The 20417-nt window shown below is 49.1% G+C and overlaps 9 protein-coding genes across 9 annotated transcripts; 5 read left to right on the top strand and 4 right to left on the bottom strand.

Moving 5' to 3' along the window:
• Window positions 1-620: 620 nt before the first annotated feature.
• On the top strand, window positions 621-1866 carry HOO65_010577 (Ketosamine-3-kinase; the record flags this gene model as incomplete). Its single annotated transcript, XM_071005910.1, has 3 exons — window positions 621-810; window positions 1014-1689; window positions 1767-1866. 3 exons carry the CDS (start codon window positions 621-623, stop codon window positions 1864-1866), a joined length of 966 nt encoding a protein of 321 aa, XP_070862399.1.
• A 538-nt stretch (window positions 1867-2404) lies between these two features.
• On the bottom strand, window positions 2405-3225 carry HOO65_010576 (Charged multivesicular body protein 6; the record flags this gene model as incomplete). Its single annotated transcript, XM_071006111.1, has 2 exons — window positions 2405-3056; window positions 3188-3225. The coding sequence occupies 2 exons, from the start codon at window positions 3223-3225 to the stop codon at window positions 2405-2407; spliced, it is 690 nt and encodes a 229-aa protein (XP_070862398.1).
• A 435-nt stretch (window positions 3226-3660) lies between these two features.
• HOO65_010575 (Ribosome biogenesis ATPase RIX7) lies at window positions 3661-5808 on the top strand (the record flags this gene model as incomplete). The annotated part of the gene is made up of 1 exon (XM_070999752.1): window positions 3661-5808. The coding sequence occupies one exon, from the start codon at window positions 3661-3663 to the stop codon at window positions 5806-5808; it is 2148 nt and encodes a 715-aa protein (XP_070862397.1).
• Window positions 5809-6288: 480 nt separating this feature from the next.
• HOO65_010574 (Cytochrome c) lies at window positions 6289-6912 on the bottom strand (the record flags this gene model as incomplete). The annotated part of the gene is made up of 3 exons (XM_071006173.1): window positions 6289-6313; window positions 6393-6684; window positions 6903-6912. The coding sequence occupies 3 exons, from the start codon at window positions 6910-6912 to the stop codon at window positions 6289-6291; spliced, it is 327 nt and encodes a 108-aa protein (XP_070862396.1).
• A 923-nt stretch (window positions 6913-7835) lies between these two features.
• On the top strand, window positions 7836-8625 carry HOO65_010573 (uncharacterized protein; the record flags this gene model as incomplete). The annotated part of the gene is made up of 2 exons (XM_071006124.1): window positions 7836-8111; window positions 8182-8625. The coding sequence occupies 2 exons, from the start codon at window positions 7836-7838 to the stop codon at window positions 8623-8625; spliced, it is 720 nt and encodes a 239-aa protein (XP_070862395.1).
• Window positions 8626-8869: 244 nt separating this feature from the next.
• HOO65_010572 (Exosome complex component RRP42) lies at window positions 8870-10015 on the bottom strand (the record flags this gene model as incomplete). Its single annotated transcript, XM_071005974.1, has 2 exons — window positions 8870-9475; window positions 9539-10015. 2 exons carry the CDS (start codon window positions 10013-10015, stop codon window positions 8870-8872), a joined length of 1083 nt encoding a protein of 360 aa, XP_070862394.1.
• A 940-nt stretch (window positions 10016-10955) lies between these two features.
• Window positions 10956-12174, top strand: HOO65_010571 (homocitrate synthase; the record flags this gene model as incomplete). Its single annotated transcript, XM_071005923.1, has 2 exons — window positions 10956-12015; window positions 12074-12174. 2 exons carry the CDS (start codon window positions 10956-10958, stop codon window positions 12172-12174), a joined length of 1161 nt encoding a protein of 386 aa, XP_070862393.1.
• Window positions 12175-12929: 755 nt separating this feature from the next.
• Window positions 12930-13574, bottom strand: HOO65_010570 (uncharacterized protein; the record flags this gene model as incomplete). The annotated part of the gene is made up of 1 exon (XM_070999751.1): window positions 12930-13574. One exon carries the CDS (start codon window positions 13572-13574, stop codon window positions 12930-12932), a length of 645 nt encoding a protein of 214 aa, XP_070862392.1.
• Window positions 13575-15370: 1796 nt separating this feature from the next.
• HOO65_010569 (Vesicular-fusion protein sec18) lies at window positions 15371-18497 on the top strand (the record flags this gene model as incomplete). Its single annotated transcript, XM_071005375.1, has 8 exons — window positions 15371-15636; window positions 15757-15891; window positions 15987-16730; window positions 16788-16859; window positions 16927-17153; window positions 17251-17415; window positions 17479-17838; window positions 17947-18497. The coding sequence occupies 8 exons, from the start codon at window positions 15371-15373 to the stop codon at window positions 18495-18497; spliced, it is 2520 nt and encodes an 839-aa protein (XP_070862391.1).
• Window positions 18498-20417: the final 1920 nt, after the last annotated feature.

Raw genomic sequence — 20417 nt, 5'->3', positions numbered from 1 at the left:
TGTGCTTTGTGCTCGCTTGTCGCTATATCCTCATTTGATTGATACCTCCCTCACCAGAGTGGCCCATTGCTCATTGGCCTTTGTCCACTTCTCTTTTTTCTCATACTTGAACCCCATTTCGCTGTTTTGTTCTCCATTATTCCCTTCCTATCTACTTCCCACTTACTCGCTACATCCCATCCCCATCCTGTCGCTATTACTTGCTGGTCCAATTTCATTCTCTCCCCCCCCCCCCTTCTATCTTCATCCCCGTCCTCATTCCACCTCCATCATTTCCCCATCATTTTCCCATGCCTTTTCTAACTTGTTTAAGCTTCTTCCTTTGCTTGGTCTTGATTCATTAACTTGTCCCATCGCATCGTCGCAATTGCAATGTGTACCGTTTTTGACTCATAAATTGCACGCCTTCTTCTCTTCTCCTTTTCCTTCCTTCACGTTGCTCCTTCCTTTTATAATTAGGTCGATGTTCACATACACGCCCGCATGCTTTTTTCTTTAATCTTCTGTCCTATTCTCTTTGTTATCGCCCACAGATTGATACCTATCCCTAACGCTATAGTTAAGCGCGACACGGAATACCCTCCTTTAGCCCCTCCCCCAATTTCAAAATCATTGTCATCATGGCCCCCGAAGCTGTGGACCCCGCAATCCTTGAGAGTCTCGGCCTAGAAGACTCCGTGAGCACCCTTTCCCGCTTCGGATCCTCTGCTTTTGCCACGTCCTACCGACTGGACACCGAAATTAACGGCGAGCCCATGGTCTACTTTGTTAAATCTGCCTCCGGGCCTGAGGCAGAGGTTATGTTCCAAGGTAGTACCCTCCACTAGCGCCATCTCCTCCGACCCCATCGCTCTGTCTCTGCGCTTATCCTTTTTTCTTGCTGCATGAGACTGGGAGAAAATATATGCTCTTCACCTGCGTACCCCTAGCATCGTCCCTCCTTTCTTGGCTTTATTTAACCTTTTAGCTATATTTATCCTTATACAGCTTTTAAGACTGACGCAATCTATTAGGTGAACATGAGTCGCTTAACTCTATCGCCAGAATTGTGCCCAACTTCTGCCCTAGATCTCTTGCCTATGGCCGGCTACGTCATTATCCTGGCTTTTTCATCGCCACAGACTTTCTGCATCCAAGCTCTGATACACCAGGCACTGGCGCTACTCTGGCTGTAAAATTGGCCACCTTGCATACAACGCCTGCCCCCATCCCTTATGGCGCCCGCGCTCCCATGTACGGCTTTCATGTAACCACGTGCTGCGGCTGCACCGAGCAAGAAAACACATGGAAGTCTACTTGGAGTGAGTTCTTTGCCGAATGCCGATTGCGCGCCATCATGCGCAACATCCAGAGGTCACACGGCAACGAGGAAGAGCTCATGTACGGCGTGGAAGCTGTGGCAGAGACTGTGGTGCCTAGATTATTGGGTGAACAAACACTTCAGGGCATATACCCTGTTGTGGTGCACGGCGACCTGTGGTCTGGCAACTACAGCCAAGGGATTCTTCACGGTCGAGAAGAAGAGGTAGTTTATGATGCCGCATGCGTGTATGGTCACTCCGAGTACGACCTAGGCATCATGAAGATGTTTGGTGGCTTTGGGATGGATTTCTGGCAAGAATACCAGCAGCTGGTGCCGCCACATGAACCACAAGAGGAATTCAACGATCGCCTACAGCTCTACGAATTGTACGTCATTCTTGGTACTTCTTTAAGATACTACATGCGCATGTATCACGCACGTACTGACCCATTGGCTCTTCCAGGTACCACTATCTCAACCACTATGCCATGTATGGCGGTGGCTATAAATCATCTGCGTTCAACATTCTGCGGGACCTTTTGAACAAATACGCGCCTCCCTGACAGCACTCTACGAGAAAAGGAAAAAAAAGAGCGAAAGCCAACAAGGAAGTGGCAAGCACCAAAAGTTAATCATCATGAGCTACGAAGATTCACGATTATAATGATGTTTCTTTTTTTTTTCTAGAAAAGAAAAGCATTTACATGTACCAACAAATATGGAGGAATATTGAGAGTTATGCGCCCATGATGAGAGAAATATAAACACTATCAAATGGATGATGTGTGTAGTGAAATGTTAGATACGCCATACACTACCCGACATATACAATACCCGACATATACAATACACGATACTACACCACACTATGTATGACATGCATATGACTTCAAGAAGCGGGGCAAAAACCCCCAAACGCAATCGCTATGTTATATCGCTTTACAAAAAGAATATATGTGAAACATGAACAAAGAACATGAAGACAGCAAGCCTATACAGCGCAGAAATACAAAGTAAAGCGAAAAACGAAAGGAAAAGAAGAAGCAATAACCCACCCATCCAATTGAGCATACCCACCTCACTCTAGCCGGGCCAGTCGATTCATGAGTATTGCGCTACCTTCTGACGCTCAGATGTCGGCTGTGACTGTTTCTCAGCTGCAGATTTGGGATTTTGTGCCGGCACATTTGGAAGTGGATGTGACACACGATCTCCGGTCGGCACATTGGGAAACGTAACTGGAGCTTCCCCTTGGGCCACATTGTGCGCTGGAGGGGCTGTCACCGTCTCCGGGTCTCCGAGTACTTCCGCCTCAAGTGCTGCAAGCTCATCCTCAACCTCATCTTCGTCAGAGTTGGAGATCTGACCGCCTAGCATGTCAGAGACCTCCTTCTGGTAGGCAATGGCATCGGCAGTATCGCCCATCAGCTTCTCGACATGCTCAAGGCCACCCATCTCCTTATGAATTTCCTGTAGCACGCGTGTGCCTTGCTGAAGACCAAAGACGACATCCTTTTGGATCTGCGCAAACTCGACGCTGCTGACGAGATGTTCGAGCTGTTCAAGTTGCGCATCGGTCTTGGAAAGTAATGTTTCTTGGTATTTCTTGCGGCGCAGGGCGAGCAGCGCGCGTGGCTTGTCGCCCTTGGCAAGCATGTGCTTAGCGATCTCAGTCTCCTTGGCTGTCAATACGGTAATGCGTTTCTGGTACTGGTGCAGCTTATCGCGTTGGATCTTCATGTCGAGAATCGCCCTAGAGGGTAGAGAGCCTTACGTTAGCGTATCTGTAAGTCAGGTAGGTATTCGCCTCGCTTGAGCATCATTCCAACATTAGGAAACGAAAAGAAGAATTCCAAGTAATAGGACCGAGGTTTTAGGACTTACTTGTCTTGCGCCGTTACCTTGCTTCCGTTGGCGCCCATGATGGTAGTTTGTTTGCTGCGGATAACTTTGGTTTTACCCTAACGAATTCAAGGACAGTAAATTGTTTGCGCGTAGTAGATATGGAAGATGTTTAGTAGAATATCATACAAGAACTATAGAGTGATTTAAACGCGATAATGATTAATCTGTAGGCAAAGGTATAGCTTGTTTTATCTTTGATTTCCTCTCAACTTATGACGGAGTTACAAAGTGGCGGGGGCCTGCTATCTTATCTCTGCACCTGTCTGCACCTGTCTGCAGCTAGACATCAACGAGATGCAATATCTCGAGTGCCATGATCTTATCGATAAGAAACTTTATCGCAATTTTTTTCCACCAACTCACGACAACGTCTAGATTTCTGCTCTCAATCACGAACCTCGCGGCTTGTTACACGAGCTAATTTCTCTTTTTTTGTCGCCCAGTTTCTTAATATGGTCGGTTTTGTCAAGCAACGGCCACGCAGCCATCTACGTCAAGGCATAGACGACAGTGTGTACCAAATTGTGCGCAAGCTCGAAGATGAGCGGGCCGAGGGGAAACGCAACCCCCCACGACGTCTAACCATTGGCGAGATCTACGACTCTATCAAGAGCTCCAACTCAGCACTTGCTCGACAAAAACGCCGGCCACTTGAAGATTCCATTGAGCGGGTTCTTAGGTTCCGCAAGGAGGAGGAAGCCATAGTTGATGACGAGGAAGATGAAATTAGACTTGCCGAGGAAGCTGCAGCCCAAGAAGATGCCGCATCTATGCTTAATAACCAGGTCGTTTCAGGCTGGAGTACTTCCAAAGCAACACCCAGTGTTATCGCCATGAATGACGGCCCCGATCGCCCCAAGAAGCGTCGCAGGACGGTTTCGCCCCCACCTGCTGTCCCTAGCGCTTCAACCTCACAGACTACACCAGCCAAACTGACAGTGTCCGCCACCGATGCTCCAGCCAAGAAGAAGTTACGCGCAGGCCGTGGCTACGAAACCATCACACAGCTAGATGTGCCAGCCCTGGGGGGTGTAGACGACTTGATCGCACATTTGGAGAAGTACGTGTTTCCGGATATGCTCAAGAGAGAGGGCCGGTCACTCAATCGCGGCCTGCTGCTTTCCGGGCCGGTGGGCTGCGGCAAGAAGGCAACCATCAAGTATCTTGCGTCCAGATGGCAGGTGCCGCTGTTGCAGATCAAGAACAGCACGCTTCTGAATGTCGACAAGGCCGAAAAGGTTTTGGCCGAAGTTGTCGAAGAAGCTAAGCGGCTTGCGCCCTGTGTTGTTCTGTTCCCTGGTTTTCATGAGCTATTTGGCTCGTCTGGGGCAGGGTCTAGCGATCGCCTAATGAAGGTGTTGATATCAGAAGCGCTCATCCAGCTTTCTGATGCACAAATTCCAGAGCGGCCCATAGCTGTAGTGGCTACTACCAATAGTGCTGAGAGTATTCCTAAAGACTTGCTGCTGTCGCGGCGTCTAGCGGAAACGCACAAGATGAAGGTTCCGGACGTCAAGACACGCGAGCAAATTCTTGAAGCGCTCAGTATAGGCATGGATCTCCCACAACTAAATTGGTCGGATATCGCACGCCGCACACATGGGTATGTTGCTGAAGATTTGTATAACCTTCTTACCAAGTCTATGGTTGAATCGCATCGCCTAGCCCGCGACGAAGCTGTCGTTTTGGATGATGTCGTCAACTCTATGGTCTCGTACACGCCGCAGCTATTGCGGCAGGGCTTCAGCACCATTCCCAGTATCGACTTCGCACAAGTTGGCGGTTTGGGTCGTGTGCGCAAAGAGCTCTATGCCAACATCATCCGGCCAATTACACATCCCGAAATCTATGCTCGCTTTGGCATCACCAAGCCGTCTGGAGTGCTACTCTGGGGGCCTCCCGGGTGCGGCAAGACACTGGTTGCACAAGCCGTCGCCAACGCAGCGCAGGCGAGTTTCGTGCTAATCAAAGGACCCGAGCTACTAGACAAATACGTGGGCGAATCGGAGCGCAAGATCCGCGAGCTATTCACACGGGCGCGATCATGCGCGCCGTGTCTACTGTTCTTCGACGAAATGGACTCGCTGGTTCCACGTCGTGAGAACACCAGCACAGAGGCCGGTGCACGTGTTGTCAACACGTTTCTTGCTGAGCTAGACGGCGGCCAAGACCGCACGGGCGTATACGTCATTGCGACGACAAACCGGCCGGATATGATCGACTCAGCCATGCTGCGGCCGGGGCGACTAGACACACGACTGTTCGTTGATTTGCCGGATGAAGAAGAGCGTGTGGACATCCTCCGTACACTATTCTGCACACGCACAACATATGGGCATAACGAGGCGGACCTACAACTTATTGAGCGTATTGCCCGCGACCCTAAATGCGCAAACTTTAGTGGTGCGGATCTACAGCAGCTACATAAACACGCTGTGCAGTACTGTCTAGAACGTGTCATGGAACTTGAGGCCAACACGACGGGTGAGGTCGACATGCGCCTAACAGAACAAGACTGGAGGGCAGCCCTGGCCAAGACGACGGCTACAGTCACGGACAGCGCACACTTGGATTACCTCAAGCTTGCAGCTGAGATGTGAAGCTTGGGCACCTATCTGCTGGCCTCGGCACAACCGGAATCTTTATGATATGTAATACTGTAATAATTAGCATTGCAGTAATGATTAGACCATACTGCAAGCAGCCCCCTATATAGACAGGGGCAAAATAGAGATAATTTGTCATATTTTAGAGTAGTACTTAGGCTACTTTAAAAAAAATACTTGGACGGAATTGATCACTGCACATATATGGAGGGCGCTTTGACACGAAGATAGAAAAAGAGAAGAGAAATCGTTGTTGGTAACAAAATTCATGGTGTACTACGACAGCGTTTCCTGTCTGTCTAATAAGGAGAACACCCCATAGCTCCGTAGTAGTAATCTAGACATCTATTATACACAAATTCAAAGCGCATTTGACCGAATCGCTATGCTTTTGAAAAAGAATTATTCACCGCTGGATATATCGTATAACCGGGTTGGCGTTGATGATGCGGGATATTTGCGAGAATGAAAGAATTAAGAGCACTCCTTCTTCAGGAAGCTGTAGAAAAGAGGCGTTAGTCTGCGGCTCTAAACAAGACGGAATATGCTATGAGGTAGGACATAGAAGAAACACTTACGCAATCAGGTCATTACGGTCCTTGGCCTTCTTCAGGCCACCAAAGGCCATCTTGGTGCCAGGAATGTACTTCTTGGGGTTCTCGAGGTAATCGAACAGAGACTTCTCGTCCCAGGTGACGCCGGCCTGCTTGTTGGCATCAGTGTAAGCATAGCCGGCGACGGAACCGGTCTGGCGACCGAAAAGGCCGTGCAGAGCAGGACCGGTCTTGTTGCCGCCTTTAGCATCGGTGGTGTGGCACTGGGCACAACGAGTCTTGAAGAGGTTGGCACCCTTCTTGAGATCACCTTCAGCTGTAATGCGGATGAGTTGTTAGCAGTTATACCAAAATGTGAGCTGGTTGAGGCTTGGAAGAGCAGCAAATCGGAAAGCCATTTTTTTAGCGGCTTGGCTAGTAAGCTCTCTGAATATCCGTTCATGTCACATCAACTAGGTCAAAGAGACAATGGGATATACGCCTGCTAGAGGTAGAGACACAAATAAAGCATTGGAGGAAACAAGAAAGACTTACCCTTGGCCATTGTGACGGTTGTGTGTATAAAGATTAAAGAATGATAAAAGGTGAAAGAGGTTTCCGAAAATGGATCGAAAAACTCAAAGTAATATAAGGTGAGAAGACGTGAAGTTTTGGCTTGAAGGTGATGAACAGCTTGAAGAAAAAAGGAAGAAAAAAAAAAGAGAAAAAAAATAGAAGAGGAAACAAGTGAAATAAAAGCACACGGCAAGTAATTGAATTGATACCGCCAACAGTCAACAGCTAGAATAACAGCTGCCATTTTTTCGGACTGAAAATTCCACAGCTTCCTTTTTTTTTCGCTTAGCGACGCCCGAAGGATTATTTTGTTAGCCACAAGGTGGCAACCACTAACCAATCAGAGCCTCAGAGTTTCTAAAAGAAGGTTTGCTTTCTGTCGGGAAGAGTCGGGCGGATCAACTGGCACGTGACGCGCCCCATCTCCCTTCTCGACTTAAAGCTGCTACTTGGTAGCTTGTGGCGTAAATAATAGCTCCACTTTTAAAGCTTCTCAAAGAGCCGCAATGACAAGAAGGCTGGCCTAAATTCCGTGGTTGCACAGTTTAACCCCCTGCATTTGGCCTTGGGCCTTCACCCAACCAACCAATCTTGAACCAGAGTCCAACCAAGCCTGGTCCAGCCTTGTTTGGTAGAATAAAGCTGATCCGCTCCCCTCCTATTGGCCCAAAAAGATACGCCAACTGAGACGAGAAAAGCCTTCTTTAGCGGATCCCACCTACTTGCTCACTGCTCTAGCTGTGCTGCTCCAACCCCACGCTCTTTGTGCTGCGAGGTTACCTCTCCCACCACACCACAGCTTCCTAACTCGCCTCAATGGCTTCATCGGTTTCTCTATCTAGCTGGCGCTCAGCCGCTACCGGGGCCCGGCTGTCCCGGGTCCGACCCTCCTCTGCTGTTCCGATTATACCCATGCGGGCCTTCTCCCTTTCGGTTACCCGTTTGGCCGTATCTGAGCCTCCGTCCCAACCGAAGCATACCGTCCTAGAAAAGCCTACCCGTTTCGTCCCACCCTCTCATGGCGCAAGACTCGCGCGCAAAAATCTGCCCAAACACTACGGCCCAGCGTTCACGCCTGACGAGATCAAGGAGCAGAATAACCGCGACTACCCCACAATGCTTCCTCCCGAGGGTACCTTTGCACATTGGTTTTGGACAAGCAAAGCAGTGCACTCATGGATTGCGATTGTGCGTACTCCCTCATTCAAGACGTCATTTTTCATGTTCATCTGTATTTGTCTCTAACTTTTATTTCCAGGGCACCCTAACGGTATTAGGAGTCACCTCAATTTTGATGAACTTCTCGCAAACTTCTCCGTTTAAAGAACTTATTCCTCCGTCATCCGAACTCTTCACCGATCCCACTCACTTCATCTTCGCCTGGGTTCATGTTATTCAATTACATCACGCCGATAGCAATCAAAAGGCCATCGACTCACGCTTCGCCCGTCTAGATGATGCTATGAAGCGCAAGATGTACCAGCGCGCGCACGGGATTGAGCAAGAGAGCCCTATCACCAAGATCTTTGGCAAAATCCCCGAGCCGGAAGATCAAGTCGAGGCAGAGAAGCTGACTGTGGCCAAACTTGAGGAAAAGACAAAGCAGGCCATTGTTGACGCTGCTGGCGGGCCTGTTGAGACGCCCACTATCCCTACGTCTGATCCTACGCAGCCACGCAAAAAGTGGTTTGGGCTGTTTTAATAACAATGCATCTGCATTCTGCTATTGGTGGACAAGTGATTTCCTTCCTGTCTAGCCTTTTACAACCTCTCAACTGTAACATTAAATGTATATCATAACGACATAATACACCATTTAGACTAACATGCACACAAATACTCCCGAGCACCATTTCATTTGCAAATACTTCATACAAAGCTTTTATAAGCAATTTTGAATGTTGGGTATCTCGTGATTTTACTCTTGGAGGAATTCTTCTTGACTTCTATGATAAATCAACGCCCGCAAGCCCATCCAGAACCTCGTCTACAACACCGCCCTTTTCCATAACTTTTGTAATAATCTTTTCTAGTAGACCAAACCGAGCCCCTCCCTGTGGCGCCCTCCATACTCCTGGCTCCGGTTTTCCCATATTTTCCCGGGCAAGGGACTTCTTCGCCACGGGGACTGCGTTGCCGGCAACGGCTGTGTTTTCTGTGTTGGCAACGCCCGGCGGCGTCAAGCGCGAAGGAGGGTCGACTGTCCGAACAGCAAGTAATCTAATGTCGCGGTCTGAGCTATTTTGAGAAAGCTTGTGTTTATGCTCAGCCACTGAAATTGCCAGCGCAGTCTCGGCGACTGCTAACTCTTCTTGTGAAGGATCGAAAATGATATTGTTGCCGACCGAGATGACAAGAAGGGTGATTGGCGGGCTCATCCCTTCGGTTGTATCAGAGTACAAAGAAATGGCAGCGTTCCAGTCATCATTGAACATGGGATCTTCATCACCTTCGGAGATCAGCTTGGGGACACGAGCAGCAAGCAGCGCAAGGTGTGTCGTAAGCGAAAGAAGAGGTAGGGGATAAGATAGCGGTGTAGAAATGAGAAGAATCTTTTCAAAATGGAATTAGAGTCGCATATTCATATCTCAGTTGTTTGTGAGCTTCCAACTTACATCAAGATATAGCTTCCAGTGAAATCTGCCATTGATGGCCAGCTTCTTCACAAAAGACCCATCTGCTACTAACGCCTCGCTCAACATGGACGCCAAGAATATAGTGCTACTCTCGTCATCGCGATATCCTGGGATCTCGATGGAAATCTCAACCCACTCGCTGCAAGCCCGCACGTCGCTAATGTCTGCACCATCACGATCCTGTTGTTCCCCTGACTGGCTTGCCTCAGCCTCAAATTGGCCCATATTGCGTGTGCGCTCAATCTCAGCCTTGATACCAACCATGGCCTCTGTGCCATCTGAGAAGCACACGCGTGCACTCCCATTGGTTCCTGGGAGAACGCCTGTCTCGGCCGTCAGCGGACGGAACTGGTCTGGCTTGCGGCCATCGGGCCGGATAGGCGGTGTGAGGGATAACGAGTCATGGAGGTAGGCTAGCTCGGCAGGCGAAAGCAGGATCGTTTGTGTGGATGCCATTGTTAATGCTATGTATGGTAGGGTTTTGGTATATTTAGTGTTGGTGGGAAATGGACAAGGGACAAGGCTGCGAAATCTTTTTTTTTTCTCTTGACGTTAGAAGTGGGGCTACTTGACGGCACTGGACAAGGCTGTGTTATTGCAAGGCAGGATTGGCTTTCTGATGTCATAGCTGAGAGCTGAGCTTGTACAAGAGAAGATTATAATTTTTGTGACTTTATGTATTTGTTTTGGCTCATTAGTGGTCATGGTGTTTTTGACAAAGACAAGACAAATCGCAAACACGCATGCCAGATTGCGAATTAGCTGTGCTCTTGTGTTATTTGACAGCACAAGCAAAAAAAAAATGAGAACATGCCAAAATGGCATTGCTTGCATATCTCCCCATCTGGGAATCGAACCCAGGTCACCTGCGTGACAAGCAGGTATGATCACCACTACACTAATGAGGATTATTAAGTGTTACAAAATAAATACGGCCTAAACCGTGTATAAAAAGCATGCACAATTTTTCGAGGCATAAAAAGCTGGACAGAGAGCCATCCTGGCCCAAGCGCCGGACCCTAAAAAGTCATAGGAGTCGCTCGAAATCCAAGCAAACCTGCAATTGCTGACCGCCCAGGAGGAGTCACTGGAAGATGACATCAGCCAACGGCTCCTGTCCGGAATATGCCGTCGTATTACCGCGAAATAATTGGTAGGTAGACGTAAAATAATACAATACAATACAATACGAGGCATAAAAAATCTCGACATGACGACATCATCAACGACCGAGCTTGCGCTTGGATAAGAGAGTGGCTTCAACCTTTCTCCCTACAAGACACAAATCCGGTTCTAGAACTTAACATACTCTTTCCATTTTTTGAGCTCTTTTCCCTTCATTGGTCTTGTCCCTCAAGTTATTCTCGCTTCTGCCGACCTGTCCTTTACACCCACAATGCCTTTACATTTACTAGGCAAAAAGTCATGGAATGTCTACAACAAAGACAATATAGCGCGCGTCAGACGCGATGAGTCCGAGGCGCGCGCAAAAGAAGAGGCGGAAAAACAGAGAGCAGATTCTGCTGATGCTAAACAACGGCTTGCAATACTGCGAGAAGAAAATCTTTTAGCCGTAGAAGACGGTGATCATCAGAACAACAGCAATAGGACCAGGCGAGGCGGTGAAGAATATGCAAGGCCAACGGATTCTTGCACTGGCCCAAGCGCCTCACTAGGGCACGGCGATCGCAGTAGGCGGCCAAGAAAACACGCCAATGAAAACGATACAGACTACGAATTGCGGCTTGCAAAGCAAAATACAAACCTGGCCTATAGAGCGACGACTGGCCTGCAGCCCGAGCCCAACCAGCGCAAGCACACACACTTCAGCGGACCAATCACGGACAAGGCTGGCCATATTGACCTTTTTGGCGGTGCACAGCACCTGTACCAGCACCAGCGCAGCACGGTCCCTGGCCACCATACACCACGAGCTGCAACAGCACAAATTGACCAAGATGAGCAGAACCAGGACTGGCTCAAGACCCGTAGCGGCATGTACTCTTCGCATGCAGTAGCAGGGAGAGGGGAAAGTGGGAAAAGAGGAGAAAATGGCAGCGGCAGTGGTGGTGGTAGCCGTGATGCCCTATGGTATGCATCGACCAGGATTTCAGCCGCCAGAACACAAACCGCTGCAGTCGAGTTTGAGGCGCCAACATACGACGTATGGGGAAACGATGACCCGAGAAGACCACAGCGGGAGGCGGCTCGGCTAGCCAGCATTGATCCGCTGGTGACGATGAAACAGGCTTCTAAACAAGTACGCGAGCTCAAAAAAGAGCGACAAGAGTTTGCGGACCAGCAAAAAGCAGAGATTCAAGCCTTGAAAAGAGAACAAAAGGGAAACACCGAAAACAGAAGGAGTCGAAACGATCACGATGATGAGACAAGAGGAAGCAGCAGAAGCCGATTCGACAACAAAGAAGAGAAAAAAAGCCAAAGCGAGAGGGATCATAGTCCCAAACGACATCATAGAAAGAGACATGACGGACACGGACATGGACACCATGACAGGCACAGGCACAGTGGCAGTCACAGTCGCAGTCAAGTCCATGGACATGGTCTCAGACAAAGTCACACTCACAGTCACGAGAAAAGACTTGACTTGCGCATAAATGACGACGAAAATCCACAAAAAGATCAGAGGCCTTTGTTGTCGCACAGACATTCTCGTTCAGATGCGCGTTTGCACCGGCACCAGAGCGATAGTCCAGGAGAGAGAGGAGGGGATGGACAAAGAAAAGACCATGAACAAAGGGGAAGAAGGGAAAAGAAGCATGAGGATAGGGAATACCAGGAGAGGAGTAGAGACAGGCGATATAGACAACGACATGAACACCAAGACGGAGGACGAAAAGAGCGGGAAGTAGAATATCAGTGTGATATTGATCAAAACAAGTCTAGAAAAAGCCAAAAATCAAGCCATACCCGACGCAGAAGCCGATCGCCAGCAATCTGAGAGGGGAGGCCACTAAAAAAAAGAGAAGAAAACAAAGGAAAGATGATGGAGAAAATGCAGCAAACCCTCCCCTCCCTTCCCACTGCCCAACGAGAACGCCGTCCCGAGAAAAATAACAAATAAAAAACTAGCAGTGCAGTGTATAACTCGAGCAAGAGAAACAAAGGAAATCTAAGACGAAAAATGAAGCAATAGGAGCTTCCGTGAATGCTGCGTAGCAATGGGAATGATGACGATGATGAGAAAAAGTATAGAAAAAAAAAAAAGAAAAAAGGAAAAAGAAATGAAGGAAAAATAAGCGGAAAAATACAAGAGTGCTGTAACAGATCTGAACTGCTCTCACAACTCATGACAGCCTCGCCTCAGTTCGACTTGGCTCAACCCGGCTCGGCGTGGCTTGCCGCCCTAGTTCTAGAGATCGCTCTCACTCCACGGCAGCCGGATCTCGACTGGCGACATCTGCTCGCTGACAAGCTTCGGCACCTGTTTGCCCTCCATACGTTTCAAGCCGATGAGGATCTGCGAGTACATGTCTTCGCTAAGCCCTTCGGGCCGGCTGCAGTAGATATCAATACCCTCCTTGGTAAACAATGTGGGCGCAAACCAGGTGACAGTCCAGCACTCAATCTCGCCCGAGGGAAGAGTGTTTTCGCCCCAGGCCAGGATTTCCCAGTGACTGCTGACAAAAAAGAGCAAGCCACGGCCACGCCAAGTCCACGACGAGGCATCATGGCCGCACACGGTGTCGACACCTACAACGCTCTTGACGGGGTGATTGGCGGCGGTTTTATTGCTCTCATACTCAACCAGATCATCCATCCGCGCGCGGTTGTTCTTGCTAGGCAATTGGCTATACGTGATGCGGACATTGCGGGCAGACCGCCACATGTCGAGCGTTGAATGTGTCACGCTCCATGTGCGGGAAAGCCATTCGACAGGAGGCGCGGCAGGGGAAGCATGGCGTTCGATATTAGACAGATACTTGGACGGACGGCGGATGAAGAGGGGGATAGACGAGGCCGACGATGGCGTAGAGAGAGACGGTGAGGAAGACATTTGAAGTTTGTAGGCTGCTGCTGATGATGGCCGGAGGTCAAGGAAGCATGATCTTGGGTTAGGGAGAATTGAGCAGTGAAAAGATGGCAAGGGCGTGAGCCAAGAAGCAGCAGGTTGTATCGTAGGAGGAGAAGACGGTGATAATGATGGAAAGCGAAGATGGCGAAATTATAGGGCGATATTAGCTACAATGGCGCTGTGGAGGGAGGTATTGTTCTCTGTTCCCAAGAAAAAGAAGGAAGAGAAAAAAGGTCAGGTTTGAAATGAAGGGGAGAAAACTTGACAAAGTAAATATGGTGAACAATAAAATAAAAAATTAAAAAAGCACAGAGGGCATAGCAGCACAACGGCAACATGGGAAGAACGAAAAAGAACAAGGTAACAGGGGTTCTTTTCCCAGAAGAATGGATAACACGGCAAGCTTATGATTGCAAGCGAAGGGAGGACAGGACACACAAGCGTTTAGTCTAGCTTGTCTTGGCCTTCATAGGGGACGCGAAGAACGACGTCAGACCAAGCCCAGCCAGACTAAAGTAGACGAGCATATGACCCCCAGGCCATCGTCGTGTCCCCCCTCTCCCCCCTTCTCTTCCTCCCTCCTCCTGTCTTCTCCTTCCTTGCCTTCTCTCCTCATTTGTCTTCCTCTTTTGTGTGTGTCAGCCATCAGAATGCATCACGTACATCATACCATCGTATCGTATCAAAGTACACAAACACATTGTTAGCTAGCTAGTGGATGACCAGAAGCAGCAAATAAAAGGAAAGAAGAATGCATAGTCGTATTATGTCTGTGTTGTATGTATGCACGATGATGGCATTGGTTTTCCCCTTGTCCTGGTCTGGTCCGGTCTTTTGTCCAGCAAATGCGTTATGTTATGTCTTATGTCTTATGTCACGCTCATTATTGCTAGCCTTAGTCCCAAGGATGACGACAGCATTGTAAAAAAAAAATAGGGCCCTGATAGCAAATTGGGGGGCTTTTTTCACTGATCCCAGGGCCTAGAACGTCACCTGATCCAGGCCTGTTTAGCTCCAAGTCAGGCACTACAAGGGAGGGGGTTGATAGCCTAGTAAAAATCCTGACCCACCACAGCCAATTATATCTTGTTGTCATAGACACCCTAAAGTCCCACTTTAATTCCTCTAGCCTTCCATCCTGGTGCCTGTTTGTTTTAGTGTCCTTCTGGAAGCCTTCTTGGGATGGCCTAGGACGTCATATGAGACAGTTGCTGACAGCTGCTGTGCAGCTGGTGAGCCAGCTGTCACATTTGTGCCTGCAGCGTCCTGCGGCAGCTGACACAGCCTGAAGGCCAGCTAAGCTCAAAGCTAAGCTGTCGACCAGGCCTTCTATCCCTGACAGCTGGCATACAGAAGGCCTCGATGCTCCAGCCGCCAGATATCCCTCGCCACCTGACAGCCTAAGCCACTACAGAGCTAGGGCCGCCGGCTTTGTTGAGGACAGTATCTTGGTTGCAACAGGCCTGTTTCATCACCGGTTTTATTTCTCTACCTCTCCAAACTAGTTTTACTTTATACGCTTGGCAATCTACTTTTGTCGAGTCGCTCTCTTCACTGACAGAAACCTTTTTGCTTTCCTTCGGCCTTCCCAACGCACGACAGCAAATATACCGAATCAAAGGAACTGCCATAAACGAACCGACCACCCGCTGATAAACCCGGACTAGCTTTGATTTTAATCACCCGACACGAGCCGTCTCTCATATCAACGGCCTAAAGCCTTTGGGTCTATATCCTATATTTCCCTCTGCTCCTTATCGCATATCTCGCCCTTCGCCATGTCCCGCAATGGCCCCCCTACACCCAGCCTCCGCATGGCCCTGGCGGCGGCAATCTTCCTCCCCGTCGCCCTGCTCCGAACGACAGTAATGCGCTCTTTGGAAACCGCGGTGCTGCAGCCCCTTCAATTGCACCCAGTGGCTATTCGGGTGGTGGCGGCTACGGCCAGGCTCCGTCAGCACCAAGACAGCACCCCATGGCTTCTCGTGGCCCGCCTTCCGAGAAACCAAGAGGCGGCAGCAATGGCCCGGCCATCAACCTGCAGGTAGCCAAAGTTGAAGACAAGACGATGCAGACTAGATTGATCTACGAGAATGTGTGGGTAGCTCCCTCTACTGTGCACACATAATATGAGCTCTCGGGCCCGCTAACTTCTTCCTGTCAGATGTGCCGTATCCTCGGCTGATTTCTCCCCCAACCCTGACGGAAGCGATATCTACGTCTTGATTACAAACATGGACGGCCAAGAATTCGTCATGACCGCCCGCCCCATGCAGCACTTTCCTCGGGGGTGCATCAGGTACGTTTCCGCTGCATCACGGAGATGCCAAAAATCTATCCGAAGACCCCAACGCCGCTCTCTTGGTTTACCTCTTGCTAATCAGTCTTACGCAGTCTTTCCGAACCGCAACGCAACTGGGCACGTATCAGTGTTCGCGACACATTCACCGGCCACCAATGGACGCCCTTTCAGGGCAACAACAAGCAGGTATACATTGGAACTATGGACGTCGAAATTGGCTTTGCTTCGCCCAACAAAAAGACTGCCCAAAAGTACAAGGAGGATGATCTGCAAAAGCTGTTTACTCGGAGCTTTGAGAACCACATCGTCCAGCCCGGCCAGCGTATCTTGATGGATGTGTCATCCATCCCATTGCTTGTTGTCGTCAAGACTGTAACTCTTATTGATCTTGGCATGTCCGTTGAGGGCCAGGCGAGCTCACGCAATCATACCACCCGAGGCATCATCACTTCGGAAAGTCAGATCGTCTTCCACCGAGATGCAGCCAGCGATCTGCAGATGGAAGCTTCTATGAAGCGTGCCAACACCAATGCTATCATTGCGCCAGACTTCAAGTTTGAGGATATGGGTATCGGTGGCCTAGCTGGAGAGTTTGCCACCATTTTCCGTCGTGCTTTTGCCTCGCGCATTTTCCCGCCCGCCATGGTCCAGAAGCTAGGCATCCAGCACGTCAAAGGTATCCTTATGTACGGTCCTCCGGGAACCGGAAAGACGCTCATGGCTAGACAGATTGGAAAAATGCTCAACAGTCGTGAGCCCAAGATTATCAACGGCCCTGAGATCCTGAACAAGTTTGTGGGTCAGTCCGAGGAGAATGTGCGAAAGATGTTCGCAGAGTAAGTTCCTCCATGCCGGGTCGATAAGAGAAACATCAGGACTGACCTCTATTCTAGCGCTGAAAAGGAGTACAAGGAAAAGGGCGACGAGTCTGGCCTCCACGTCATCATTTTCGACGAATTAGATGCGTAAGTTCTTTGAATCAATGAACCTCTGTAATTCGCCATCAAACTTTCTAACGCAGCATTTGTGTAGTGTGTGCAAGCAGCGTGGTTCTGGCGCTGGTGGTGGCACTGGTGTTGGAGACAGTGTTGTCAACCAACTTCTCACTAAACTAGATGGCGTTGACCAACTCAACAACATTCTGTTGATCGGTATGACTAACCGAAAGGACATGATTGATGAAGCTCTTTTGCGTCCTGGCCGTCTCGAGGTGCAGCTTGAGATTAGTCTACCTAACGAAGAGGGCCGTCTTCAAATTTGTAAGTTCCTCTCCTTTCTTGTTCTTCCCCTCATCATTCCCCTGCCCTTGGACCGACCACCTTCAAGAGAGAAATGACCCTATTAACTTTGTTATAGTAAAAATCCATACCAGCAAGATGCGTGATAACGATGTTCTTGGCAACGATGTCGACTTGATATCTCTGGCGGCCGAAGCCAAGAATTATTCGGGTGCCGAACTCAGCGGTCTAGTCAAAGCTGCCACGTCGTTTGCCTTTTCTCGCCATACCAAGATTGACCAGCGTAAGTTTCCTAGACTTCAATCCTGCCCATAAGCCTTTCCTAGTTTCTAATGCACTCAAATAGTTGCCGGGATCAAGGACGATGTTGCCAACATGAAGGTTACCATGGCCGACTTTGAACAAGCCCTCAGGGAAGTGCGACCTGCCTACGGCGTTGATGAGCAAGATCTCGATATGTTGCTCCCCAACGGCATCATCAAGTTCAATCCTGAGCACATCCAGGATATCCTCAATCAAGGCGAGCGCTCGTTCAATACTATTAGGGAAGCTGAAGGCAAAAGACACCAGGCTATTCTCTTTCATGGAGTGCGCGGTGCTGGCAAAACTGCCCTGGCAGCTGAAATTGCCAGAATGTCCCAGTATCCATTTGTCAAGGTGCTGAGCCCAAAGGACTTGCTCCCCTACAGAGACGAAATTTCGAAAAGTAAGTTCTTTCTCTCTCTCTCTCTCTCTCTCTCTCTCTCTCTCCTCGCCCATACCTACGTATTTGTTTTTGATAGGTATCGTAGCAGCTAACCTCCTGTCCCCTCAGTCGACTACATTAATCGCGTGTTTGCCAACGCCTACAGAAGTCCACTGTCCTTGGTTCTTATCGACAACTTTGACCGCCTAATTGACTGGTCGCCCATCGGCCCGCGCTTCAGCAATAATATTCTCGCTACATTGCAGACGCTGATCAGCACGCCACCTCCCAAGGATCACCGCCTTCTAGTATTCTGCACAACATCCAAGCTGCGAGTTCTCAAGCTTCTCGAGGTTGACGATGTGTTTGACAAGAAAATTGATGTGCGCCCACTGCGCAGCCTCAACGAGCTAGCAACCGTCATGGATCACAGCCGCGTGTTTGACCGCAATCAAATCCAGAATATTTGCGGCCAGATCCAGGACACAGCAGTCATGACGGAGGCAGAACGTCGCAAAGGCCAATTTAGCGTTGAGCTAGGCATCAAGACCGTGCTAGATTTCCTCTTTGAAGCCAAGGCAGCCAGCAAGCCTCGGGAAGATGGGTCGGCGCTGGATCCCGGCCCGATCTTCTTGAATCTCATGGTGGATGCCATCAATGCAGCCAAGGTTGCAGAGTAGCAAGCTAATATCCACTCACATGTGTAGCCAAGAAGAACCCAGTGCCTGGCATGAAGGCGCAGTTGTATCAGATTACAGTCATTTCTGCCAAGATCAACAGGCTTGGTTTTACTGGGTGGTTGCGATCGGATATAAATCGGAATAGCCCAATTATTAGATTTGTTTTGTTTCCGACGACCCGGCTCTAATAAAATCAATGCGTTATAGCGCGCTGAGTTGCTGAGCGTTGTTCTTGCTGGGTCTAGCTATACTTGATGGTATGGGCACTATGCCAGTTAACGTACACACGAGCTCATACACACATGCAAGGTACATAAGTTCGTATAGCTTAGCTGTAGTATACCCGCCATTTTTAATCAGAATGCAGCGCTTCGCATTTGCCGAAATATCAAAGCCACAAAGCTCTTAAGGCCCAATCTTGCAGTCAGCGAACAACACAGGAGTTTTTTTTTTTGCACGCCAGGACTAAATATAGTGGAAATTAAAGAGAGAAAGTAGCTTGTGATGAAACGCGAATGGTAGGGTTATGTTGATGGAGACATTAAGGTTATGTTCATGCAGACATTAGGGTTATTTACTTAAGCATGAGCCTATACATTACATGGGCCAGTAGGAGGCTTTTGATCAAGCAAGTGACATTCCCATGATTGTGACAAAATTCAAATCAGGAACACTTAAACAATACAGGTCTTCACTCAAGGGATGGGGCAGGAGAAATAAAGAAAACTCAATGTTGAAATAGAGAGAGAAGGCAGATGGCAAAAGCAAGCCACAGTGTTGTATTGACTGAATATTCCCTCCAGATTCGGTCTAGCCTAGTTTGAAGATTCAAGAGCATGGCGACTAGGGGGGGGGGGGGGGGGGAGGAGGGGGATGGCAGGGGAGACAAGCAGGACATGTTTTTGGTATTTTTTTTGGGGGGTTTTATTTTTACTTTTGGGGTTTGCTTGTGGCTTCATTGCTTTTTTTTTTTTTTTTTTTCCTTCTCGTCAAGGCTGGGGGCGGTACAGCAAAGTGTAGTGTGAATATTGATTGTGGCGGAATATACGAACAAGAGGGCTTCGCTCGTGTGATGAGTCTTGGTGAGGAGCTTGGTACCGAGGGTCTTTTTTGGCGAGACCAGTTAAATGTTGGAACTGGTAGAGAAAGAGACGAGGGGAAGAACAATCAAAGGCAGGAAGGATGGATTGAGCCCTGGTAACGGAAAGGTCTCTCTTTCTTTGTCTATGTTAGGGGAGGGGCTCAACAAACTTCTGAAACTTCATGGCTAACTGCTTCGGGGCAAAGTGACCTGGGGATATAAACATCAAGCCTGTGTGGTTGTCGAGACAGGTGGACGGACTCCTGGTTATACATGTAATGTATTATTAGCGTATAGGCCAGCGCGTTACAGCTCAAACAAAGCTGCACGCACGGCACTGTACGTGGTGTTTGCTGCTTGCATATTGATATTGCGTTCTGTTCTGCACAAGGGTGGCGCTGTTGCGCGAGGGGAGGAGAGAACCTTAGGCCTGGGGCCATGTGAGTGGGCATCTCGAGGCCTAATCTAATCTCCGTCCGAAGTTTGGCTTTTTGCCAGCAAGGAAAAGATAGAGAGACAATTGAGGCGGTCTGGCCTGTTCATAGGCCCATGATGTATGCACATGGATACGCAAATTTTTTCCTTTTTACCTCCTGGCTTCTAATGGTCAGCGTGGGATGCAACACAAAGGGTAGGCTGATAGCAGCAGGCCAGCCCCTGGAAATGAATGGACTAATTTGCATGCAACAGCAGCACATATTGGGCTCACGCAGGCTCCCCTCCGCTTTTGTGTACGAACCGAGTAGAGTCTCATGAGGGTAATTATAGTAAGGACCAAGCTAGGTCTGGTTCTGGAACCCGGAGGAGCCCTTCGTCTGTTGTCAGGTAAAAACCTCGAA

The sequence above is a fragment of the Ceratocystis lukuohia genome (assembly GCF_044167205.1).
Source record: "Ceratocystis lukuohia strain C4212 chromosome Unknown Supercontig1_pilon, whole genome shotgun sequence".
Lineage (NCBI taxonomy): Eukaryota > Fungi > Ascomycota > Sordariomycetes > Microascales > Ceratocystidaceae > Ceratocystis > Ceratocystis lukuohia.
The sequence above is the reverse complement of the archived record's forward strand: the minus strand, read 5'-3'. Positions and strand labels throughout refer to the sequence as shown.